This window comes from Ruditapes philippinarum, unplaced genomic scaffold, assembly GCF_026571515.1.
Source record: "Ruditapes philippinarum isolate M1 unplaced genomic scaffold, ASM2657151v2 ctg1047_1_1_1_1, whole genome shotgun sequence".
NCBI lineage: Eukaryota > Metazoa > Mollusca > Bivalvia > Venerida > Veneridae > Ruditapes > Ruditapes philippinarum.
Genome location: NW_026859122.1, coordinates 298,811 through 326,585, shown reverse-complemented (window position 1 = coordinate 326,585; position 27,775 = coordinate 298,811). Strand labels below are relative to the sequence as shown.

Genomic DNA, 27,775 nt, shown 5'->3' with positions numbered 1-27,775 from the left:
TTTGGTCTGTTCAATGATTTTTTGGCAGAGTTATGCCCCTTCCACTTTGAAAAAAATAAGAAATTTTCAGTTTCGTTCATTATCTCCCCAACGGTATTACACATTCAACTCGAATTTGACAGATGGATATGCCATGAAAATGTGCAGGTCAAGTTCGAATTTGGTCATGGTTCAATGAATTTTGGCTGAGATATGCCCCTTTAAGTTTGAAAAAGGGAGAAATTTTCAATTTCCATTCATTATCTCCCCAACAGTTGTACATATTCATATCAAATTTGATATATATGGATATGTCATTGGAATACTCTGGTCAAGTTCGAATTTGGTCATGGTTTGATGATTTCTGACAGAGTTATCCCTCTTGAATTTCGAAAAAAGGATTTTTTTTTGTTCCGTTCATTATCTCCCAAGCAGTTATACACTTTCAACTCAAATTTGACATACATATAGATACATCTTAGGAATAAGTAGGCCAAGTTTTAATTTGGTCATGGTTCGGTTATTTTAAACAAAGTTATCTCTCTTGAACGTTGGAAATTTTTTTAGAAATATTCAATCTCCGCACTCTTACATTATCTCGGCTACAAATTTGCAATATGCAATTCGCAAAAGGTTAAAACTGAATACTTTCATGGCCTTGAACTTTGAAAAGTTGAAGGGCTTTGAACTTATTATGAAAAAAAAATAGATTGTGCAAACAAATTTGGGACTAAATATTATTACATGCATATCATCTGAAATTTTGGCTGCAAGCGGGAGCATCCGTGGCGTGACGGCACATTTCTAGTATGTCTCGATAGATTACAGTCTTCCACACTTTTAAAATTCTTGCTTTGAAAGTTAACTTTAACCAGAAATATACTGCAGTATATACAAAAGATAATGAGAAATACATTTAAGCTTTTCAATTTTTTTTGCACTATAAAATGATAATTGTGGACAATGGAATGAGCTAATGGTTTGAAATTGTGCACACAAGTTAATGGTCAAGACCTTTGAGACAAAATATTTCAGGTCCTGTTTTGTTTTTAAATACGATAGTTACTATTATTGACTTGTTAACAAACACTTCTACTTGGTGTCGGTAATTTTTATGGGAAAAGCAAAGATTGAAATATCAAAGTATGTTTACATTTGAATATTATATTTACAAATAAACAATAAATATCTAATTTTTATGAACATTTTTTAATTATAATATAATAAAAAATGGCTCGAAACAAATATATCATTGTATTTCACAGAAACCTTTTGCATGTACGTGTTTAATTTATAATAAATCAATTTTTATTTGAATTGCAAAATGAATTAAACTTTTCCATATCGACAAAGACAGATAGAAAACTATAACAAATAGAAAAGTATTTCTGTACAACTAAAGTGAGCTTTTTATTATACACATGTTTATATTTGGAACTTAATATTTATTTTGAATAAATGACCATATAATAGTATTTAGTTGATACTGTCCGTCATGGCTAAGAAACTTTTAGAAAAGCGTTCAATCTCAAAAACTATACTGAGATAAATAAAGTTTTATCCTTTTAAAAATCATTCTTGCCTCATGAAGTATGTAAAAGAGAAGATATGGTGTCAAACATATGCTGCTGTATTGTTGATCCATTTTATTCTGTCATGATTTTTGTGAATTCTGAAATAAAGCAAAAAAAGGTTTATAAATGCATGAAGTTAAAGATATCAAGAGTATTAGTACTTTGACAAAATTGACACTAAATATAAGTTATGTTTAGCAAAAATAATGACTGGCTGAATGGAGCAACTGAAAATACATCTTTTATATCAAGCACGACTTGAATGGCGACTTTTCTCGTTGATCTTTGTTCTCATATCTAATATATTTAGCTAATGTTTATTTATTATCACAATTTTATTATAAAAAGACAAGGGTAACAACAGATATTTTTAAAACAAAAATCAGACAAAAGTCTTACCTTACCTTCAGAAGGATTACCATTCTACCACGTCACATAAGGTCTGCATTATCATTTTACATCAATATACTCGTAATACAAAATTGACCTCTTGCCCGGTCCCATACAAATATGTCAATTCTTTTGCATGATTACCTAGTTTTAGCATGTTCTCTTGTGTTATACCAGGACATAGAAGACATCTAACACCTTCACCAACATGTGCTTTTATTTTATCTTATTTTATTAATGATTATGTATCACATGGCACGATAAAATATTATTCACTACGTAATGAAAAACGAAAACAATGAAATAAGTTAATACAAAACACTGAAGGTTACCTAAAGGTTTGTAACATATTTCGCTATCAATTTAACAGAAGTCCATATTTTTTCCCAAAATCTGGAAACTTTACTCCAGTAAAGCAAAGCGGCCATTTTATTATAAAAGAAGGATGTCTGATGATTTGAATAAATTTTGATTTTTATGCCTTTTTTAAAAAAAATGAATGCATACAAATTGTACAAAAACAATATCGAGAAAACAACAACAACAATAAATAAGTTTTCTGGGCAAGTAATGTTGTGGTCGTCTGACCAGAGTTTCAGTTTATAAAAGTTGCAGTTGCGCGTGTTGTTTTTTTAAAACCTGACACCCATTGAACGTTAATTTGCAGAATGTCTCAATTTTATTTGTTTCCTCCACGTCATTTAGTCATCATTTTCACAAATTCTGAAATTAAATCAATAAGTAAAAGAATTGCTACATCCAATCCTGCACTCCAATTCAATGCCCCTACTATGTAAAATGTGTGTAGTGTCTATTTCCAACGTATTAGTTCGGTCCTATAAGGCCAGCTAAAAGTTTTCCGTATCACAATATAGAGAAATAACTATTGGACGTATTTACCTGACAAATGTTATGAATGATATATTAGTGTTAAATAAAACTTTCACCAACATTTATATAAAAACACTACAAATGAAATGCTAACATAAAAAAACATGTTCAAGAACAAATTTTACATGAAGATATGATTATCAAAATAATGAACATGATTCACAGCATACCTTCATAATTTATCATCCCGTCACCGTCGTGGTCGGCTTCTTTTATCATTTCCTCAACCTCCTCGTCGGTTAGCTTCTCACCAAGATTGCACATTACACTCCGCAACTCTGTTAACGAAAGATTCAATAGCAACGTATTTGAAGAGGCAAGTAAAACAGCTGAAGATTAAGATTGCTTACTGTCAATGATTTTTGCAACGCCATTATTATTCTAGCACCTAGTATATTAGCATTCGTTCATTCAAGATGAAGTATAGAATAAAGGAGACATAATCAGTTGGCTACACAAAGGCTTTTACGAGGGTCATTCATTAAGTTATGTCACCAAAAGGTTTCCGTAGTTTACCCCAAACTTTTTTTAAAACGCTTCATTCAATAGCTAACTATAACAGTTTATTTCATGCCATTTGAGTGTAAAATAACCGAGATATTATCATTCGAAATACATGCAATGATATACTGACCAGTTTACAGACAATATTGTACAATGGACAACAAAAATGAAGTTCGAAGCTATATTATATGTAAATGTAGGCTTGATATAGTTATAACGCAGATATATAATAAATAGTGGCATATATGGACATTAGGTTCCTTTAAAGAATACAATATAAAACTGGGAAATTGTCAGTCAAGGAGGACTACCGTTCAGGGAGGCCTACAACCTCCGTTACCAAGGCAAACATTGCTGCTGTTAAGGTTATAGTAGAGCATGATGCAAGATTGTCAGTAAATGAGATAACTTATTGTACTGGCATATACAGTGCTTGCGTAAAGATCAAAACGGCCGTGTATTGCCGAAAAGACCATTAGGTAAAGAAAAGGTTGGATGCAATTTTCCTTATTTCCAGTTGACCAGTCGTTCAAGCACCTCGTCCATCTGGTAATACAGTCACTGGAAGTTCTACAGGAATTCAAAACTAAAAAGTGAAGGCGTTTTATATTAAGTGTCCAAGCAAAGGACGGTCAGGAATCCATCTCATACATGACAATTTCTTCTCCTCCTGGCGTCTGCAAATGTTAAAGTTGTAAACCGTACGCCTTATTCTCCTGACTTTATTCCCTGTGACCAAGGCTTAAGTGTTTTCTGGTAAAACATATACGTTCGGGAATTCTCTTGGCAGCGAAATTTATCAGTGTCTGCGACAGATTCCAAAAGAGGATTATTTTTCAGCTTTTCTAAACTGGACAGGGAGATTATTAAATGTAGAGGGAGAATGCTTCAAAAGTTTGAAATAGAAAGAAAACAGTTTATAAAGTGTAGCAGTAAGAAAATTTGAACCGAATGGCAGAACTTATGAAATAGAGAAAAGCAGATTCCCGTAAGAAAGCCCAACACGGCAAAAATGAAAATGTTGCAGGCTCGGTTTTATTGAGCTTGTTCGTACCATCGATCGATCTATAGAATATAAGAGAATTTATCATTTTCTATATAAAACCTTATTTTTAAAGCATATATTATCATATGAGTATTATCTTAATAGTATTTTCATTGTGAAATAGATAGAAAATCTAGTGACAAGTTGTTTATTTTGTCGTAGTCATTTGAGTTGAATTAGCCATAATTTTTTAAAGAAAGACTATTATAATGGCGATAAACAAGTAATTGATATAAAAGATAAACAAGAACGTGTTTGTTAAACACAAATGCCCCCGGGTAAGATTCTTGTCAGTAGCAATACTTCAAAAAATGTTTACCCATTCACTCAGTTATGGACAGAAAAATCGCCAAAAAATTGTAAACACAAGTTTTATAACTTGACAAAGTCATGGCATTTTGTAATTGTGAAAAATATAAGTTGCCAAGTCATTGCTCTGACTTATCTGTGATACGCAGGCTTCATAACCTCTGATTCCCTTTCAAAATTCCATTTTATTTAGTTCCGCCCATTGTTTTCTCGTTTAGGGCACACGCTTTTTATTACTTGGGGACCATACGCCGCTTTTCATGGAATGACACGGAAGTGTCACATTGAAGGTTCCATGATAACCGCCGTATGAACACATCTGCGGATGTTTCTAAATTCAAAATTATACTATTTCATGTTTAAATGTTGAATTCTGCTTAAGCCGGTGCTAGGGGGCGTGGACGGTAACTTGCACTTTCCAGTACCGTCCATGAACAGGCTCAATCAAACCGAGCCTGCAACATTTTCAATTTTGCCGTGTTGGGCTTTCTTTAGGGATTCTATATTTATCTATTTTATGATCACATCCGTGTCATTTGTGCCGTGTGGCGGCTGTAAAAAGTCTCCCCGTACATTTAATCAATGATGTTATATTTTCGATCCTTGAAGATCGTTCAGCACGACATTATTGTTGTGCTTGTGGTATTTTTAGTTTCAACTTTTCGGCATTTTCTAGTTGGGTGGTTCCAATATTCCTACTTGAATAATGTTGAATCACCCTTAGGATATGTTGCCTGCTTTTTAAATTTGTCTTTTGACGTCTTATCTGTGATACGCAGGCTTCATAACCTCTGATCCCCTTTCAAAATTCCATTTTATTTAGTTCCGCCCATTGTTTTCTTGTTTAGGGCACACGCTTTTTATTACTTGGGGACCATACGCCGCTTTTCATGGAATGACACGGAAGTGTCACATTGAAGGTTCCATGATAACCGCCGTATGAACACATCTGCGGATGTTTCTAAATTCAAAATTATACTATTTCATGTTTAAATGTTGAATTCTGCTTAAGCCGGTGCTAGGGGGCGTGGACGGTAACTTGCACTTTCCAGTACCGTCCATGAACAGGCTCAATCAAACCGAGCCTGCAACATTTTCAATTTTGCCGTGTTGGGCTTTCTTTAGAGATTCTATATTTATCTATTTTATGATCACATCCGTGTCATTTGTGCCGTGTGGCGGCTGTAAAAAGTCTCCCCGTACATTTAATCAATGATGTTATATTTTCGATCCTTGAAGATCGTTCAGCACGACATTATTGTTGTGCTTGTGGTATTTTTAGTTTCAACTTTTCGGCATTTTCTAGTTGGGTGGTTCCAATATTCCTACTTGAATAATGTTGAATCACCCTTAGGATATGTTGCCTGCTTTTTAAATTTGTCTTTTGACGTCTTATCTGTGATACGCAGGCTTCATAACCTCTGATCCCCTTTCAAAATTCCATTTTATTTAGTTCGCCCATTGTTTTCTTGTTTAGGGCACACACTTTCTATTACTTGTTCCCCATACGCCGTTTTTCATGGAATGACACGGAAGTGTCACATTGAAGGTTCCATGATAACCGCCGTATGAACACATCTGTGGATGTTTCTAAATTCAAAATTATACTATTTCATGTTTAAATGTTGAATTCTGCTTAAGCCGGTGCTAGGGGCGTGGGACGGTAACTTGCACTTTCCAGTACCGTCCATGAACAGGCTCAATCAAACCGAGCCTGCAACATTTTCAATTTTGCCGTGTTGGGCTTTCTTTAGAGATTCTATATTTATCTATTTTATGATCACATCCGTGTTATTTGTGCCGTGTGGCGGCTGTAAAAAGTCTCCCCGTACATTTAATCAATGATGTTATATTTTTCGATCCTTGAAGATCGTTCAGCACGACATTATTGTTGTGCTTGTGGTATTTTTTTAGTTTCAACTTTTCGGCATTTTCTAGTTGGGTGGTTCCAATATTCCTACTTGAATAATGTTGAATCACCCTTAGGATATGTTGCCTGCTTTTTAAATTTGTCTTTTGACGTCTTATCTGTGATACGCAGGCTTCATAACCTCTGATCCCCTTTCAAAATTCCATTTTATTTAGTTCCGCCCATTGTTTTCTTGTTTAGGGCACACGCTTTTTATTACTTGAAGACCATACGCCGCTTTTCATGGAATGACACGGAAGTGTCACATTGAAGGTTCCATGATAACCGCCGTATGAACACATCTGCGGATGTTTCTAAATTCAAAATTATACTATTTCATGTTTAAATGTTGAATTCTGCTTAAGCCGGTGCTAGGGGGCGTGGACGGTAACTTGCACTTTCCAGTACCGTCCATGAACAGGCTCAATCAAACCGAGCCTGCAACATTTTCAATTTTGCCGTGTTGGGCTTTCTTTAGGGATTCTATATTTATCTATTTTATGATCACATCCGTGTTATTTGTGCCGTGTGGCGGTTGTAAAAAGTCTCCCCGTACATTTAATCAATGATGTTATATTTTCGATCCTTGAAGATCGTTCAGCACGACATTATTGTTGTGCTTGTGGTATTTTTAGTTTCAACTTTTCGGCATTTTCTAGTTGGGTGGTTCCAATATTCCTACTTGAATAATGTTGAATCACCCTTAGGATATGTTGCCTGCTTTTTAAATTTGTCTTTTGACGTCTTATCTGTGATACGCAGGCTTCATAACCTCTGATCCCCTTTCAAAATTCCATTTTATTTAGTTCCGCCCATTGTTTTCTTGTTTAGGGCACACGCTTTTTATTACTTGAAGACCATACGCCGCTTTTCATGGAATGACACGGAAGTGTCACATTGAAGGTTCCATGATAACCGCCGTATGAACACATCTGCGGATGTTTCTAAATTCAAAATTATACTATTTCATGTTTAAATGTTGAATTCTGCTTAAGCCGGTGCTAGGGGGCGTGGACGGTAACTTGCACTTTCCAGTACCGTCCATGAACAGGCTCAATCAAACCGAGCCTGCAACATTTTCAATTTTGCCGTGTTGGGCTTTCTTTAGGGATTCTATATTTATCTATTTTGTGAAGTTGAAAAATATTTAACTTCATGCAAGTTATCTTCCTACCAAATATGAAATACATATGTCATTAAATAAAGGCTGTATGGGCAAAAGTGTAAAAATCTATTTTGAGCACTGGTGACCTTGACCAAACTGACCCCTAACTCTATCCAAAAGAAGAATACCATGTAAGTTATCTTCCTACCAAATATGAAATACATCTGTCAATAAATAAAGGCTGTTTGGGCAAAGTGTAAAAATCTATTTTTAGCACAAGTGACCTTGACCCAACTGACCCTTACTCCATCCAAAGGAAGAATACCATGCAAGTTATCTTCCTACCAAATATGAAATTCAACTGTCAATAAATAAAAGCTGTATGGGCAAAAGTGTAAAAATCTATTTTTAGCACAAGTGACCTTGACCCACTGATCCCTACCCCAATCAAAAGGATGAATACAATGCAAGTTATCTTCCTAGCAAATATAAAATATATCTGTCTCTTAATAAAGGCTGTATGAGCAAATGTGTAAAAATCTATTTTAGCACTGGTGACCTTGACCCAACTGACCACTAACTCCATCAAAGTTTATGTTTCTATCAATTATAAATAATATCTGTCTATAAAATAAGGTCAATACACCTGTAAAAATGTAAAAATCTATTTTTAACATTGGTGACCTTGACATTGGTAACATTGACCTTGACCCAAAATGACCCCATACTACACCCAAAGAAGGAGGTGTTTGTATTAAACTAAGACATCAACTAAAAAATAAAGGCTGTATGAGCAAAAAGGTTTATATTTATTTTTTTAAACCAGTGACCTTGACTTTGACCCTAGAGACCACTTACTCCAAAAAAAATTGGAGGACCATCAAGGTATCCACCTACTAAATATGAAAGATATCAGTAAAGAAATAAAGCAATTGGGAGAAATTTAAGATAAATCCAACTTGCCGAAATAGGTTAACCAGACAAGGCCCTTTTTTTCAAGTGAAAAAAAGGGAAATAACTGGGAAATATGGGATGACACAGTTATATAACTTGGCAATATCATGTGCTTTGTATTGATAAGTAAGTGTGAAAATTATAAAGCCATTAGTAAAGATAGCACTTAAGATATTTCCAACTTGCCGTTTTAGGTTAACCATTATTCATTTTCTAAGTGCTGAAAAGGGCAATAACTTGGTAAATATGAAAGCCAGAGTTATGAAACTTGCCCAGATCATGTACTTTGTAATGATTAGTAAGTGTGTAAACTTAGAAGCCATTGGTACAGGTAGAACTTAAGAAAATTCCAACTTGCCGTTCTAGGTTAACCTCGTACGGACAGGCGGACAGACGGACGGTTCAATTACTATATGCCCGGGGGCATAAGAAACGGCCTTAAAGCATAAACGTGTAGTAGGGCAGGTTGTTTCCCTTTGTAAATAAATGTTCTGATTTTTGACAAATACTGAATTAGGTTATAAATTGTTATTTTCCTTTTCTTTTTGGTACATGAAATTGTAATTTGCTACATTTTTTAAAATAGTTTGTACACAACATATCAATTAAATTATTAGCTATTAAAATTGTCAAGATAAAGAAGGTCTCAGGTATAAAACTTTAATAATTTTGTTTTTGGTAGTTATTCTTAATTTATATTTATGAAGCTAAATGTTCAAAATAATATGTTGATATATTGGTTGATTAGAAATAATAATTACTTTGGTATATTAGGTCAGATTTTTTTGGCATCATTGGTAGCAAAGGTTACAAAGCCAAGCTACCGCCCCTTCCCCTATCTAGATTTATTAGGTATTATAAAAGTAAATTATTTAGTTTTTCTTCTTTAAAGTAAAAATACACTATATCTATTTTCCATTACTCTGCATTGAAAGTTCTTTATATTAAATTTGGTAGTTGTTATAGAATTTAATGTCTATACCTAGATTTATTAGGTATTATAAAAGTAAATTATTTAGTATTTCTTCATTAAAGTAAAAATACACTATATCTATTTTCCATAACTCTGCATTGAAAGTTCTTTATATTAAATTTGGTAGTTGTTATAGAATTTAATGACTATACTTTGATAAATTAAAGTTTATATGTTTAAATAAAGTACATTGTCGTATAAGTATTTAATTTTGTATTAAAAATCAGAACTGGAAACTTGGTGTTTTTGTCATTTCTTGCAGCAAATATTCGAGGTAAAGGGACGAAGTGAGTCCAAGCTTTAGGCTCTATAAATCAGTAGCAAGAAAAAAGGAGAGGAACTTGCGAAGCCAGGTTGTGATAATTTTGCAACCTGTCGCCTCGGAAGTAGCCCTCTCCTGTTACATTTTTGGCGTCCCTGGGTGGGCCCTGCTTTGGACATTATATCGCTTTGTTCTCTTTATTTTGGAGTTTGCTGTAGGAAATCATTAATATTAAGTAGGCCAATATAAAGTTAATACTTTGAATTCCAGTTTCATTTACTACATATATTATTTTGAAGTATTTTAAAAATGAATACTTGGCAAAGATACAGTACTCCTACTGTTAGTTCTTCAGTATATTCTTCACCAATTATTATGGTCCCTAGTTTTCATAATGCTACTGTTAGTGCTGGAACTCGAGCTCCCTTACAGTCCACATTTAATGTTGGGTATAACACCCCTCATTCAATAATGAATTCAAATCTTTCGAGGCAAGGTATGCCGCATCAAAGGTTTAATATTCATACAGATAACTCTGATATGTACCCTGATCTCAATTCTGGTGTGCAACCAATGTCAGGTTTTGGCAATACTAGAGATTTGCGTCAACCTAGCATGCATATAGGAAACGCGTCGATGTCACATAGATCACAAGGTTTACAAATAGGAATGATTTAGGGCCAGATTCCGGGGGACTTCAGTCTCAAGCTGATACTATGCATATAATGAATGATAGTGCAGCTAGTGAGATTAGGCCACCCACATTTTCTGGACGAGAAACATGGTCGACTTTTATTCGAATGTTTGAAGAGATTGCTCAATATAATAGATGGAATCTTGAAACATGTGCTTTATGGTTTAAACTTAGTATGACTGGTGACGCGGCAAGATTTCTTGATTACATACCTTATGAAATTTCCAGTTCCTATTCTGAGCTAAAGCGTATGTTTACAGAACAATTCCCTGATACAGATCTCACAATTACTTACAAAAGTAAATTTAAAAAGACCGCCTTCAAGGTGAACCCATATGCAATGCTTTTAAATTTAGGGGGTTTTTCTCCGGACAAAATGGTCCACTTTATCAAGAAGAATTGTGTGACAGGTTTATTGATGGGATAGGAAATCGTGATTTCAAGAACTTTCTTAAGTTAGAAATGAGAAAAATGAAATGTCCGACTTTAGACATGCTTGTTCAGTTAGCCACTACATATGAATCTGTTGTAGGTTCACCTGATCGTGTAAGACGCCCGAGTCAAGCTGATGGCTATGACAGTGATACCGATCGTGATCGAATTAAATATTCGCCGCAAAATAATTATGACACAAGGAATAATGTTTATTCCAATAGAGACAGTAGATATAGGCCTATCAATTATAACTATAGGACAAATGATGGTAACAGAGGCCAAAATTCACAGATAATTTGCCATAAGTGTAAAGAAATTGGCCATATTGCCACAAGGTGTCCTTTAAACTTTCAAAGGTCGCGTTAGAGGGCAATAGCGCGACCGAACTAGATTATCCAAGGCCAAATAAGTCAGTTTCATTTGACCTTAATAGGGACAGTTCTGCTATGACAAGTCAATTTTCCAATGAACAGAACTATGTTTCCACAGTTAGTGACAGTAACACCAGTGAAAATGTTACGAAAGAACCAGAAAATAAGGTCTCATTTTCCCCAAATGAACAAAATAATGATGTTTAGGAAGACAAAATTCTATTGAAAATATATCTGAAGAAAATAGGTCTTTGAAAATCTCAAGTGCTTGTTTATATATACATTCCGAGATAAAAGCTCGCATGTAATTCGACACGGGTTCGCCTGTAAGCTTACTTTCAAAGCAGTTCTATGACAATTTGGGTGAACTTAAACCTAAACTAGTCCCTAGTGATCAAACACTTTCTGCGGCTATCAAACACTTTCTGCGGCTAATGGCATGAAACTTAACCTTTTTGACTCAATTTTATAATGACTCAAGGCCGAAATCTTTCTTGGAAAAATCTTCAGTGGCAAACTAAGGCAGGCATTGTGCAATTGTTTAGGTAAGATTCTTCTAGTATGGGAAAAGTTACACTTGGGGAAACTTGCTTAATTCCAGAGTCTTCAGAAATTATTGTTTCGGGCAAGGTAGACAACCCTTTGTATGACAATGTACATTTGATAGAGCCTGTTGCTAATCTTAAGAAAGGTGTTTTGATGGCTAGGTCTCTAGTGTCTGACTCGGGGATACCTATTTGCTCAATAATGAATCTTACTGATAAGCCCATTAAACTTAAGCAAGGTCAAGTTATTGGTACATTGCATAAAGTTGAGACCTGTGATCAGTATTCCCCTTCAATAAGGCATACAGATGAAATACCTGACCATTTGAAAGTTTTGTTTGAAAACATTTCACCTGATTTGTCTGAAACTGAGAAACAAGAATTTAAGGAATTGTTAATTGAGTATCAGGATATCTTTGTAGGTCCTGACGGCAAAATAGGCCGTACCCATTTGGCTGAACACACCATAGATACAGGGCAAGCAAAGCCAATTAAGGTTCCTCAACGGAAATATTCTTTGCATCAAAGAGAGGTCATTGAAACGGAAGTTGATAAGATGTTGGATGACGGCATAATAAGACCTAGTCAGAGTGCCTGGTCTTCACCAATTTGTTTGGTTCGAAAACCTGATAACACTTATCGATTTGCTATAGACTTTAGGTGTTTGAATTCGGTTACCATTAAAGATTCATACCCGCTTCCTAACATTAACCTGATATTTGATACTCTTGCTGGGTCTAGGTATTTTAACACAATAGATATGGCAAGTGGTTACTGGCAAGTGCCAATGAATCAAAGTGACCGTTGTAAAACTGCATTTTCAACCCCTACACGCGGTTTGATGGAATTCAATGTTTTACCTTTCGGTTTGTGTAATGCAGGAGCAACCTTTGAACGGTTGGTAGAAAAAATACTTTATGGCCTCCAATGGCATAAATGCCTCTGTTATTTAGATGATGTGATCATATATGGCCCAGATTTTCAAACTACTTTGTTAAATTTGCGCGAAGTATTTGATAGAATGCGCCATGCTAACGTCAAGTTAAAGGCTTCAAAATGTGATTTTTTCAGAAACAATGTAATTTTCTTGGACATGTAGTATCTGAGAAAGGCATAAGTTGTGATGATCGCAAAATTGAAGCAATCACAAACTTGGAGCGTCCTAGCACAAAAATGGGTGTTAAGAGTTTCTTAGGGATAGTTAATTATTACAGACCTTACATTAACCAGTGCGCCGAAACTGCATTTCCATTAGTTCAGTTAACAAAGATGAAAACGCGGTTTCATTGGGATGAAATTTGTGAGACTGCTTTTCAAACATTAAAAGGCAAACTTACAAAAGCTCCTATATTAGCATATCCCACTAGACATGGCAAGTTTGTACTTGAAACTGATGCTTCTGCTTATGGAATTGCAGGAATACTCTCTCAGGAGCAAAACGGCCGCGAAGTTGTCAGGGCTTATACAAGCAAAACTCTCTCAAATTCAGAAATGAACTATTGTACAACAATGAGAGAACTTCTTGCAGTTCTTCATTCGGTCCGTCATTTATTACACTATTTAATGGGTAGACATTTTGAAATACGAACTGATCATGCAATAGAATAGATAAATACAGAATCCCTAAAGAAAGCCCAACACGGCAAAATTGAAAATGTTGCAGGCTCGGTTTGATTGAGCCTGTTCATGGACGGTACTGGAAAGTGCAAGTTACCGTCCACGCCCCCAAAGTCTTGTTTGGTTAAAAAAAAAATTCAAAGATGCTGACGGAATGCTTAGCAGGTGGCTAAGCATACTTTTCACTTTTGATTTCTCAATTTCTCATAGGAAAGGCACTCAAATGAAACATGCTGATGCTCTGTCTCGGTCTGTTAGGCGTAAATGTAAGCATGGACAATGCGTTGACTGCGGTAATAAGCTTGATGTAGTCAAAGATTCAAGCCAGACTCAAGATTTTGGGGATAAAAAACAGTCAACAACCTCGGGAGCAGACGCGCCGGTCTCAGGCACGAGGCTTGAGACAAATTCAGACCTTAAGTCTGTAAACATTATTTCGCGGTCTGGCACAAACTCTGCTCATTCGGAAGAAACAAACGTAAACGATTGTCCATTTTCTAACTGGATAAAAAAATATTCAAAGACAGAGCTTAGAGAAATGCAAATGCGTATGGTACTTTGCATGAAAGAAGACAAAACTTTAGAATGTCCTAGCAAAGAAGAAATTTCTGCATATGATTCAAATACCCGCGTGTTATTTATGCATTGGGATCTGTTAAGAGTAATTGATGGTATCTTATACAAAGAGTATCTTCAGCATGACAGTATACACTTCACCCCTGAAGAATTAAGACGCCGCATTTTTCAAGATTTGCATGAAAACTGTATATCGGGGCATTTTGGTCGTGATAGGACACTAGAAATAATTAGGAGACGTTTTTATTGGCCAAATATGTCGGATTCCATACGAAGCTGGTGCGGAACTTGTGATCTTTGCGCAAAAAGTAAACCAGGACCTGGTATCGGTCGTTCTCCCTTACAACAAATTACATACACACGTAGATTTCAAGTAATTTGTATAGATCATGCTGGGCCATTCCCTGTCACTGATAATGGAAAAGAATATACTATGGTCGTAGGTGATTATTTCACTAAATGGAAAGAAGCCTTTAGTTTATCTGACATAACTGCTTTGACATTTGCTGATACTTTAGTTACAGAAGTAATATGTCTTTTTGGTTGCCCAGAACAAATTCACACCGATCAAGGGAGACAATTTACTTCAAATCTCTTTACTGAAGTTTGTAGGTTATTAGGGATAAATAAGACTAAAACTTGTCATTATCACCCGCAAAGTGATGGACTTATAGAAAGATTTAATCGTACGTTAAAACGCATGCTTTCAACCTTTTGCCATGAAAATCAGAATGATTGGGACGATTATCTCCCTTACTTACTCATCGGGTACCGCTCCTCTGGACATGCGTCAACAAAATATTCGCCAAATCTTCTTATGTTCGGCTAAGAGATAAACATGCCTATTGATATTATGTTTGGTCCAACTCCAGATACTAAAAATTTTCAATGCACAATTCAATATGTAGAATTGTTGAAAAATGCCTCGAATACTGCTTATGAAGAAGCAGCTCAAAATTTGCTAGGGTCCGATAAACGACAAAAGAAAACATATGACTCAAAATTGAAAATAAGGGAATATCAAGAGGGAGATTTTGTATGGCGCTGGTATCCTCCCACCGCTAACACTAAGTTAGGACTTGGATGGACTGGACCATTCAAAGTTATTTTAAGGAAATCAAATCTAGTGTATGGCATCCAGAAAGTTCCTAATGCCAAGCTATTATTTGTACACATTGATCATTTGAAACCCTATTGTGGGGATAAAACGCCTGAAGGTTGGGAGTTTGACCCAGATTATGAGGTTAATTCGGCGGAAGCTACTGCTTTCGAATTCCTAGACGAAAGTAATATAGTCGAACCACTAGAAAAAAGTCCTGTTATAACAAGGACTGGACGTGTTATTAAGCCTAAGAAAATATATTCACTGTAATCTTATAAATCTAGTATTGCTCAAAGTTGAGATCAGTGGTATGACATATCGAGTTTTGTTTGTTTTCCTAAAATATTGAGATATAAGTTAATCTTGATAAATTTCAATTTGAAGGAACTTTTATTTAATTATGTGATTTTATGAATAAAATGCTTGATCAGAAGGGCCTCAAAGTGTTCTCTAATCGATCAACAATATTGTTCTAAGCATCGCATAAAGTTTGTTTCAATTGTTGTTGTTGTTACAATTCATGTGTGTTGATTTTTTTTTTGTTTTATTTTATTCGATTCGAAGTTAGGTCAAATTCTGATTTAGCAGATTTGTTATCAAATATTTAAGGTATAAATTATGATAATAAGTCAGTCTATTAATACAGGAAATTACCTGATATAGGCCTACGTGATTAAATATAATCTGTTCAAATTCTGATTTGTTTTTCATTTTTATGTTGTTCTGTTTGGAATATAAAAAGAAATTTGATCAGAACATGTTAAAAAAAAAGAAGTTAATCGAGTAAAAATATTCTTCTATCATATATGGCCCCAATCATAGAAAGCCTTTTTGGCATAACTGTTGGTCAACTTTATGTTATGTATCTTTGATTGTTATTTACAGCATGGCAGAATTTCTCCAGCAAGATGTTATTGAACTAAGGGTCGGAAATGACGAAAAAATCAATGACTTCTTTCCTCCACTGGGTATGTGTTGTGAAGTTAGAGATTGCTATGTTGATACATACTTCAAGCGTTGGGAAGATTATGCCAGACACTTTATAACATACCATAAAATGGAGCAAAGAAAACATAGATGCGCAGTTTCCAAATCGTAGAAATGCTACAAGACATGTTAACACTGTTCACAAAGGAAATTCGTCTGTGGAGATTCATCTGTCACAAAATAGTGTTTATATTGATCCAAAAGGTATTTATCTTCCGGATCGTGCATCCTCAGCCAATATTGATTGGAATAAATCATTTGCAATACAACATGTAAAAGAGTGTCAACATGAAAAGTGAAAGACATACCAGGGTGTTGATACTAAAATTTTAACTTCTAAGGTAAACATAAGAGAATTCGAGGAAGAATTTATGTGTTGAACAATTCAGGATAACAGATTTATGTAATGTTCTATATTATTAAAAAATGACAAGTGTATCATTTTTTTTACAAGGAGGGAGGTGTGTAGTAGGGCAGGTTGTTTCCCTTTGTAAATAAATGTTCTGATGTTTGACATTTACTGAATTAGGTTATAAATTGTTATTTCCCTTTTCTTTTTGGTACATGAAATTGTAATTTGTTACATTTTATAAAATAGTTTGTACACAACATATCAAGTAAATTATTAACTATTAAAATTGTCAAGATAAAGAAGGTCTCAGGTATAAAACTTTAATAATTTTGTTTTTGGTAGTTATTCTTAATTTATATCTATGAAGCTAAATGTTCAAAATAATATGTTGATATATTGGTTGATTAGAAATAATAATTACTTTGGTATATTAGGTCAGATTTTTTTGGCATCATTGGTAGCAAAGGTTACAAAGCCAAGCTACCGCCCCTTCCCCTATCTAGATTTATTAGGTATTATAAAAGTAAATTATTTAGTATTTCTTCATTAAAGTAAAAATACACTATATCTATTTTCCATTACTCTGCATTGAAAGTTCTTTATATTAAATTTGGTAGTTTTTATAGAATTTAATGTCTATACCTAGATTTATTAGGTATTATAAAAGTAAATTATTTAGTATTTCTTCATTAAAGTAAAAATACACTATATCTATTTTCCATTACTCTGCATTGAAAGTTCTTTATATTAAATTTGGTAGTTGTTATAGAATATAATGTCTATACTTTGATAAATTAAAGTTTATATGTTTAAATAAAGAACATTGTCGTATAAGTATTTAATTTTGTATTAAAAATCAGAACTGGAAACTTGGTGTTTGTGTCATTTCTTGCAGCAAATATTCGGGGTAAAGGGACTAAGTGAGTCCAAGCTTTAGGCTCTATAAATCAGTAGCAAGAAAAAGGGAGAGGAACTTGCGAAGCCAGGTTGTGATAATTTTGCAACCTGTCGCCTCGGAAGTAGCCCTCTCCTGCTACAAACGGCACAACTGATTTTATCATTTCAAACGTTGTTTTCGTTTCGGCGTGCTGTACTTAAAATGTGCCGATTGTTAGCAGTCATATACAATTGGATGCCCCTAAAAGCTATTGATAACTAAATTATCTGCATAATATGATCATATTGGCTTAATCTGTACTTTTTACTTTTAGTCTATGAATAAATTGTTAAAAGTACATGTCATTTTCTATATGAAAAGCAAGAATATATATTTTCTATTGTTTTTTATTATAAATATTTTTTGTTTGTTTCAACATGGCTTTTCCTTAGTCTACAATAAGCTTTGTTATATTTATGATTTTGCATTGATAAAAACGTACGTAAATGTTTATATAATACAGTGTTTTCTTGAGAACGAAAAGCTCGAAAAATGACGATGGTGACAGTGCGGCAGTACGATGGTGATAATACGACAGTACTGTGGCGAAGCACGACAGCATGATGCTGACAATCCGTCATACTGTCGCATTGTCAACATCGTACTGCCGCACTGTCACCGTCGTATTGTCACCTAGGCATGCGCATAATTAACGTTGACCGTGTCATATAGTATCATTCTAACAATGACCTAACATACACGTACATTCTTGTATTGATGAAAGTAGTTTGAAATTGAAGTTAGGTCTTTTTAAGAAAATACTATATTTTACAAATAAGTCAAATACAAAATTTCAAAATTAAGCCTATCTGTTGATATACAAATTATGAAGACACAGGTGTACATTTTTATCATAAAACAATTTATTGGTGTAGATAGATTTTGATTCTGTTAACTTTTGATTTCCTTGATAGAGTAAAGATTTTTTTATAAAACGGCGGTATAAGTTTCGAAGGCATGTTGAGTGAAATGTTTTCTCATGCTCGGCATGAAGTCACGAAGGTGACAATACGACACTACGACGGTCGCAACTCTTACAACAGTACGATTAACGTGTATGTTAGACCAACGATGAGTCAATGTTTTCTTTCATGTCTTTATTTAATTATGCGTATGTCGTGTTTCTCCATCGTACTGCCGTATTGTTAACATCGTATTGTCGTACTGTCACCACCGTACTGTCATGTATCGCGCCGGCCGTTCTCAGAAAAAAACGCTTGATAACATGAAATAGAAAATAAATATAAAACCCTTGATTGTTGATTGTGTTTATTACGTAAATATTGTCATCTTTAATATTTTAAGCCTTATTTTTTACCAGTTTAGGCGTACCGCTAATGCACTTTTTTCGTGCATTTAAATCTGCAGAATCCTTCTGACTTATTAAAACAGTCGGACTTTAACTAAGCTCGCGTGGTTCTTCAGATGTTTATGCACGAAAAGAAGTGATTTTGTACGTACCTGCTGGAGAAATTAAACCGTTTCCATCTTTATCAAATATTTTAAATGCTTCTTTAATTTCTTCCTCTGTATCAGTTTCTTTCATTTTTCTTGACATCATTTGTAAAAATTCATCAAAGTCTATAGTTCCATTTCCTGAAATAAAACGATAATTTCAACTGAGAAGATGGCAATGTTTATACTGTTTAATTCATATTCTTTAATAGTTACTATCTGCTTAAACGATGCTAAAAGGCGTGACCGGTGGCATGTATTAGCAATTGCCGTTTATGAACATGTCAAATGAAACCGAGCCTGTAACATTTACCATTCGGCCACGTTGGACGGTTTTCAAGCTTTCTTTTTACATTATTGTATTGCAAAGTTATTCTTCAAAATATAGTTCAAAGAAGTACCGGGCTGATTTTGTTACAACATTCCAGTGTTTATACAATAGGAAAAAAATCCTTTAAAAAAGCTCAAAACAGCAAACTTTAAAAACGTTATAGGCTCTATTTGATTTTGAGCCTGTTCATGAACGGTATTAGAAACTGTAATATATCGTCCACCCCCACTAGCACCGATTAAGGAAGAATTCAACAATTAAACATGAAAATGGTGAAATTTTGAATTTAGAAACATCTGCAGATATGTTTACGGCGATCATCATGGAACCTTCAATGTGACACATTTGTGTTTAATCATGAAAATACAGCGTATGGTTTCCAAGTAAAAAATGCGTGTGTCCTTAATGAGAAAACAATGGGCGGAACTAAATGAAACGGAAAACCTGTTCTAGAACAAGTACCAATTACATTGTACGAACATTGGAATCACTTTAAAATATTTATAAATCAGTTTAGTCTATTTTAACACTAAACTGTTTGCAGCATCTGGCTACCATTACATTCCAAGATCAGTCGGTACAAGCTTGCTGCCTGGTCATGATCATAATTTGCACTTTTCGTTGTTTCAGAGAGTCATATTTTAAATTTTAGCTAAAACGATGAATGGTTTTGTCTAGATTGAAAGATGGACAAGTCTATTTAAGTTATTTCGCTTAGTGCGGGTTTATGTAATATCACTTACCATCAACGTCTACTTCTCGAACCATGTCTTCTAGCTCTTCATCAGACGGGTTCTGTCCCAGTGATCTCATTACTGTACCAAGTTCCTTCGTTGATATATCCCCATCTCCATCCTTGTCAAACAAACCAAAAGCTTCCTTTAACTCTGCAGACATAACATTATGCATATAATAAAATAAATTTTTTAAAAATTTTAATTTTTATTTTAAAATAAGGTTTTGGGGAAAATATGGGTAAAATGGTAATTTCCCGGGGAAAAGGGTTTTTGGGACCTTATAAACCTTTTTTTCTGCTAAAAGTCTTAATTATCCCTTTCAACGCCTGTTTATTTGTAAAGTTTCAGGGAAATTTAAAAAAAAATTTCATATTTAAAAATGTAGTATAGGTTGTTTAAGATAATGGCGAATTTTTTTTTTACCCTTTTTAAACTTGTTTTTTCAAAAAAAATTTTTGAAAAGTTAAATAAAACTTCAATCATCACAAATTTGGAAAAAACCTGAAATATTTTGTCTCGTTTTTAAATTATCACTATTAGCAAATTTTTTTTTGAGAAAAATGTTTATGAAAAATTGGAAAAAAACTTTATTTTTTAAAGTTCCCAAGCTAAATTTCATTTTTATAAAATTCCATTTTAAAAAAAACACAACCTACCTGCTATTTGTTCTTCGGTAAGTTGCTCGGGTTCAACCTGTAGAATATTAGCAAATGTATCCATGTCTTATATATACACCATATATACACCCGTCTTATACATTACAACAGAGAAAAAATGTAAATATATATAATTATGTCAATAAAATTAACTGTCCATTTCATTTTTAATTTGTAGAAAATATTCAATAGGGACTACAATATTATTTTAAAGGATTCAGTTTATATTGTCCACTATAGATAATCAATTCAAACATGACCTGTGTCTTGTATATATCTTTTGTACAATAATTAAATGATATCATATCTTAAAAGATATCTGATTGATTCGAGAGTAATCCATCTTGGCATGTAGATCAAATCTAAATGTGGGTTATTGTTATAAAGTTCTTAAAAAATGTGATTGATTGATTGATTGATTGATTAATTGATTGATTGATTGATTGATTGATTGATTGATTGATTGATTAAAAGCTGATTTCAACAATTCATTTATCAAACTTTCGGTCATTGATCCAAAGATGGATGATGTATACCTAACATACTCTGAGTAAATGCAATGAGAACTGAATTGAAAATATTTTAACCGCATCTTTTGTTTGTTTCATAAAAATGAATGTCTGATCATAAGAAATCTACAGATAAAAGTTAATGTACTATCTGTTAATTCTTTTAACAATTTTGAAAATATGAAGAAAAAAATACATTGTAGTGAAACTAAAATACCAGCAGCGTATCAGTTGGAATAAAGTCAACGTATATACTCACTCTGTCATTTCTTCCAACTTGATCTTCTGGTTTAATCGTAGCTGGATATTTTGAATTTCGCCTGCTGCTCTGTAAATGGACGGACAAAATTCTAATTTCATTTTATTATAATTTGACGATGATTTTAGCATGATTATACATGTAATATACAAAATTATTTAATTTTACCCATGAAATATGGTGCTATATCAGTCAAATATATTTCATATTTTTTAAAAATAAATATGAAATATAAATATGAAAGTGGGTGGAGACAAAACTCATATTTATTTTCAGGGACTTTTTTCGCCGTTTTGTTTGAAAAATCTGATGAATACAAAACAACTTTTTCTTGAATATTGTTTTGAAAACTATCTAGCATGATAGAAAATGGTCTAACTAAGAAAATTAATCCGAACACCAATATCTTTAATTTAGTAATTAACGCTGTACAGACGTTTAAAGAGTTGTTTACATGACGTCACAATGTAGCGCCAAACAGCGCGTGCTTACGCATAAATTACTGCGCTCTGTACAATTGCAGTTGGTAGCAAGCAAGGGGATTCGTTAGCATTTTCTTTGATAATGAAATTAAATAAAAAGGTTATTTTTTTGTTTTTCGTGAAATATGGTATTTATTACATGCTCTTCGGTGGTTTATAGAAATATATCAGTGATATAAAACTGGTAATTTCACTGTTTGAAACAGTGAAATTACCACTTTGATAATTTCACTGTTTTGAATTTAAGCCCCTTACGTTGTTTCAGTGAAATACCAGCGTGCACAGTACTGGGTACCAACTTAATGACGTGACGTCGTAAATGACGTCACGTTCTGTTATTATTTGGCGCGCTTTTCATTCAGTATTAGGTTTAATGTCTTTTTAAAACGTTTCTTTGCATGTAATAAAAAGAAAATTTGTTTAGTTTAGTGTAAGATCGAAATATATTTCACCTTGTGAACACCAAAAGTTCATATTTCACTCGTGGCTGCGCCACTCGTGAAATATACCTTTTGGTGCCCACTCGGTGAAATATATTCCGATCTTACACTGAACTAAACAAATATCCTCTATATATTTTAACTCAACATGATAAAATGCCACATATTTTCACTCGCCGTACCGGCTCGTGAAAATATGTGGCATTTTATCATGTTTCGTGAAAATATATTCCATATTTCACGCAAACGAAAAAATATCCTCTTAGTATTTAAAAGCGTTCGAAGATTTTGCGCTGACCATATCCAATGGTACAGTTTGAACAGTTCAGTCTTGTTTAATTCAACAAATCGGCATGATGCATGACAATCTAACAATTATCTAGATGCCATTTCTGAATATACAGTTGTAATAAAAAATGGTTTTCAATGTAATATAAATATTCAACTATATCTTATTTACAAACATTATAAATCTGTTCATTTCGATGCATTCATTAATTTTTTTATAATGTATATGTAAATGGCCTAGATTAATTGAAACGTTCTGAATAAGTATTGTAGCACATAATCAGTTATAAATGATCAATTGAAAAAAAAAAAAAGAGGCAAACAATCCCATCTACGATTTATAGACATAGTGAAAGGCCTGCTTCATTTAAAAGCATTAAGAGCACTTGTATGTATGGAAATATAAGAGCTTTTTGCAAGTAAATGTCATATTCTGTATCCTTTTTTATAACTGTTTATAAAAGTTAAAATAAGGATATTTGCCGACAGGGAAATAAATGTAAATGAATAGAAATAATTATATAGACTAAAAGAGCTGTCACAAAAAATACAATATTGTAAATTGGCAAACAACCCAGATAATAGCATTGCTCATAACATAACTTACTTCCAGTCTATCGAATACTAAACCATTTAAAATAGCATTTAGCTTTAAGACATATGTAACAAAATCATATGAGCCGCGTCACGACAAAACCAACGTAATGCGTTTGCGACCAGCATGGATCCAGATCAGCCTGCGCATCCGCGCACTCTGATCTGGATCCATGCTATTCGCATACAAACCCTATAACAAGTAGAGAAACTGAGAGCGAACAGCATGGATCCTTATCAGACTGTGCGGATGCACAGGCAGGTCTGGATCCATGCTGGTCGCAAACCCACTATGTTGGTTTTGTCGTGACGCGGCTCATATATAGACATATCTATATTTAAAGATAACATGGGTGGTAAAACCTCTCCTGTTTCACATACAAGACTCTTGTCAAGAAATAAGGAAAACTGATTAACGATACAAATGAAAGCCCTTGCAAAACCTTGAAATGAACAGAGTTGAATTGAACTGGCGGAATTGTTCGACAGTATTATGGCAAATAATACAGCGTTCAGCAACGAATGAATTCCAAATTCACCCAAAGATCATTTGTCAAACAATCAGCATTCATAGAACAAGGCAAATACAGGAGATTTATTTATATGCGATTAAAAAAAAAACATAAAAAGTTACAGAGGGAGTTATAAGAATATACAGAAAGCAGGATTTTTTTATATATTTAAATATAAAAAAAACATGCCACACGTTCATAGAAATGTTGTGTTGTAATAATTTATTGCAAACATTTCGGCTAGACGCCTTCGTAATAACGTAACAATTTTTAATTTACAAAAGTCGTCTTTTGTTCTTTAAAATTAAAGTGAAAAGGTAAAATTAGTGAGAGATTAATCGACAAATCAATCTATGACAATACAAATTTTCCTCCTTACTTATTATGACATGACCTAATACAAGTTCTGTTCCTTGTATTGGTTACTCCGGGACCATTGATTCCAGTAGATTTAATATACTGGTTACCACTATTCGTTGCCTCCGTCGAACTTAAGCTTAATGTTTTCATTCCAACGCTCTCAAAAGTTCTTCCATTTTCAGACTTTCAGTACGCTCGTATATATCTAATCGTGGCGTAAATATCGTATAAAGTCAGATTAACTTTGTAGATTAATTGATCATTTACTGTTGTATCTGACTAAAATAACATTTTACTGTTCAAGTAGATATTTCAGTTTACTATTTTAAGGATATTATCTAAATAAATACATCAATAACGTACAGATTTACACGACAAGCGCTAAGCCTTTTTGTTGTCAAAAACGTTATTGAAAAGAAAAAGAATGACACAAAAGAATATTTTATAGATATAGTCGCGGATGAAAAGGAAGTGCTGCTGAACAATCACTTTGAAATAAAAATCATTCAATCAATCATCGGAATAAATTCACGAAGTTAACAAACAAAGTATTGATAGTTTCACTATACATTGTTTTATAGTGTAAAAAAAGCTTAGTATTGTCAGCACTGATATAAATAGAAACATATTCTTTGCATTTTCGAAGCGCTTATATTTCTAAATTGGCACGGGGTTTACAATTGATCGTTAAAAATGTTACTAATCATTCAGCTACAACTAAAAAAATTTTTCAGCTAAAAGACTAAAAGTTTCCCGAATGAGAATGAACAAAAGGTGATATTAATATGTTGTGTGCAGCCAACATCTAAATGGAAGAGAGTTATCAATAATTCAAATGTCATTGAAAATCAAACAATGCTGCAATTAAGGGAATTTCGTAAAAGTCACAATATATTGAATTTACCGGTATCTGCCATTGTTCTTACAATTCAGTTTATTTCCTTTTTGTAAATAGTTAGCTAACAGAATTACTAATGTAATAGAGCTTACAATATTGAAGTGATTGATTATATCTTAAAAAAGCGATATTGAACAATTATAACAATTATTACTGATGGTAATAACTAATTGAATTTTAAAATGATACAGCAATATCCGAATGTTTTGTGTTTTTATGCCCCACAGACAATAAAAAAAATCATTGACAAATCTTATGAATAGCAAATATGCCAATTATAGTAGAATATGGTGATGATACAAATAGGAGCTTAATTCAGTACAATGTAACAACCCTGTAACAGCAATGTAACAACACTGTAACAGCCATGCAAGATGATTCCCTTTTTAAAATTTGCAGATAGGACGTTTCAAAATATGTTGATAAAACCGGGTTGATATTTAGCAAGCAGTGACTGCTTTAAGATGTTTTTGTTTTGTTTTTTTCACATAACGAAAAGTTTTTTGGCCAAAAAAAAATTATGTTGACAACATTAAATCCAACAGTGTAATAAAAGTAACATATATAAAAATAATATTCGTGTGTAAAACCTTCATCCATTTAGCAAGATAACAAAGTGTTCGTATATTCATAAAACAAATGGAACTTCATCACATGAAAGTACTATGTGTAAACCAGAGAACCATACGTGAAAACAGAGAACGATATGTAAAACAAATCACGATATGTAAAACAAATAACGATATGTAAAAAACAAATAACGATATGTAAAACAAATAACGATATGTAAAACACAAATAACGATATGTAAAACAAATAACGATATGTAAAACACAAATAACGATATGTGAAACACAAATAACGATATGTGAAACAAATAACGATATGTGAAACAAATAACGATATGTGAAACACAAATAACGATATGTAAAACACAAATAACGATATGTGAAGCTAAGAGACTGTATTTGTAACCTACAATACCTCATTATACAATGACTAGATTTTAGAAATTAATAGAACCAATAATTTATTTATGACGGCTCTATTCTTACACGAGTGAAACAAAACGTTCATTCGATGATTTAGAAAACCAACGGGAATGTAAAACTGTTTAATTCTTTTAAAAAAAACTCACCATTTTTACGTCCTCTATAAGATAAAAATCCTTTTCCTAACAAAATATTTACATTAAGAAATCAATGTTATATATTTTTATGACATTATCATTCTTTGTAATTGGTTATAGCATGATTTGTAACAGATGAATAGAATTAAATGTTAACTTAAACGCAATAATATCTATCAGTTCACAACGGTGATCTCAATGTACGGGTATAATGACAAAAGAAGCCCATATTTTCAATGTTACGGAATACACCTACTTCTACCGTTATTTGTATGTTTATAGATTTAACTTGAAACTATTAAATAAATATCTTAACCTTTACGCAAACATGATTTTGGGCACAACAGATTATGGTTTTAAAGTAGAAAAAATACGGTACGTCTTTTTTAATATTTGATCCCGGAATGTCAATTTATTAGGATACTAATTAAAACAAATATCATTATTTTACTTATGAAAGAATGTCTCTTTATTTTCTGTTAATTTGATATACTCTGTGTCGTCTGCTGTCAATAGATCATTTAAAAAATATTGTAAATTTGTTGAAATAATCACGCGAAAGGCCAGTACATCTTTGTATTGGGGTAAATGGATCGATTTTATACTTGTCAAAACTTTAATTAACTGTACTTTTTTTCATCTGCAATTTTATTGTATTGTTATTGCCAAATTAGTAATATAAGAGGTGGGTCTATAATTGGAATCTTGATTTCTTATGAATGTTATGTTTTAAAGACGGTTATCCATAAAGGGCAATAAACAAACTATTAAATTAGTCATAGAAAAATAAAAATGCGTTACCAGTAAATATCAAAGTGCTCCCATATACGTTAAAATCAAGTCTTTTTTTGGTACGATACTTTATCTTTATGTGTAACATCTTTAGATAAAGATATTTTTATTATGAATGTCTAATAAGACAAAGTGAAGTCATTTTCGCAAAAAAAGACGATGAAGTATTGTTGATGTCATGATATAAGGTTATTGTTTAACAATATTGACATAAAACATTTCAGAGATAAACATAAATAGTATGTATAGTATAGAAGATGAAAATGATAAAAATATACTTAAATGTGTCAGATTTCTTAGTATAAACTACAACGTTCACAAATTTACAAATGTGCAGGTTCGAATTCTCGATAGCGATTTTTTCTCTCTCCTATTTTTGACTCCTTGTTATCGTTACCACATTTTGCAAACACTTATCTGAAATAAACTCTTTATATTGCCAGTTAGCTTTATTTTTTATATTTATTTATATTTTGAACTCAATACTTTGAAGAAAAAAAGCAATTGGAATCTTCACAGTTGTCGGGTAAGTAAAGTGGAATATTTTTTTATCAACCGTTATCGTTTTTATTTTTTCAAGATATTGTTAAGCGTCACTCAGTAAATCAGGTTATAATACCTCTCATTTATTTATAAGGCTTTATCCTTATTATATTCCTTTGCCTTTCATTTTTTTTATTTTATTCGCAGCTTATCTAATTGAAAGTTTATTTACACATGAGCTTAGTGTACGTGTGATGTTGACCTCCCCTTAAAATATCTTTAGAATTTAATTGACCGTTAAAAATCTTTATTTTCTGTAAGTACATAAGTAAATTTTTA

General features: G+C 33.0%; 1 protein-coding gene across 3 annotated transcripts; it reads right to left on the bottom strand.

Annotated features, from left to right (window-relative positions):
- Positions 1–1,214: 1,214 nt before the first annotated feature.
- On the bottom strand, positions 1,215–26,413 carry LOC132755333 (calmodulin-A-like). Of its 3 annotated transcripts, none has more exons than XM_060746199.1 (7): positions 26,171–26,413; positions 21,459–21,527; positions 20,691–20,727; positions 20,041–20,184; positions 18,973–19,107; positions 3,005–3,112; positions 1,215–1,651 (listed from the first exon to the last, which is right to left on the bottom strand). In XM_060746199.1, exons 1-7 carry the CDS (start codon positions 26,171–26,173, stop codon positions 1,626–1,628), a joined length of 522 nt encoding a protein of 173 aa, XP_060602182.1. In that variant the 5' UTR covers positions 26,174–26,413; the 3' UTR covers positions 1,215–1,625. The 3 variants fall into 3 exon arrangements, with proteins under 3 accessions (XP_060602182.1, XP_060602184.1, XP_060602181.1); XM_060746201.1 differs by lacking the exon at positions 1,215–1,651 and adding an exon at positions 2,143–2,666 and having other exon boundaries at positions 21,459–21,524; positions 26,171–26,409; XM_060746198.1 differs by lacking the exon at positions 1,215–1,651 and adding an exon at positions 2,143–2,666 and having other exon boundaries at positions 26,171–26,406.
- Between the last annotated feature and the right edge of the window lie 1,362 nt (positions 26,414–27,775).

Coding starts and splice junctions, on each gene's coding strand:
- LOC132755333 (XM_060746199.1), bottom strand. Junction 20,728..21,458: donor AAGTTGGAAGAAATGACAGA/GTGAGTATATAC, acceptor AATATTCTACAG/GTTGAACCCGAGCAACTTAC. Junction 19,108..20,040: donor TCGAGAAGTAGACGTTGATG/GTAAGTGATATT, acceptor GTTTTATTTCAG/GAAATGGAACTATAGACTTT.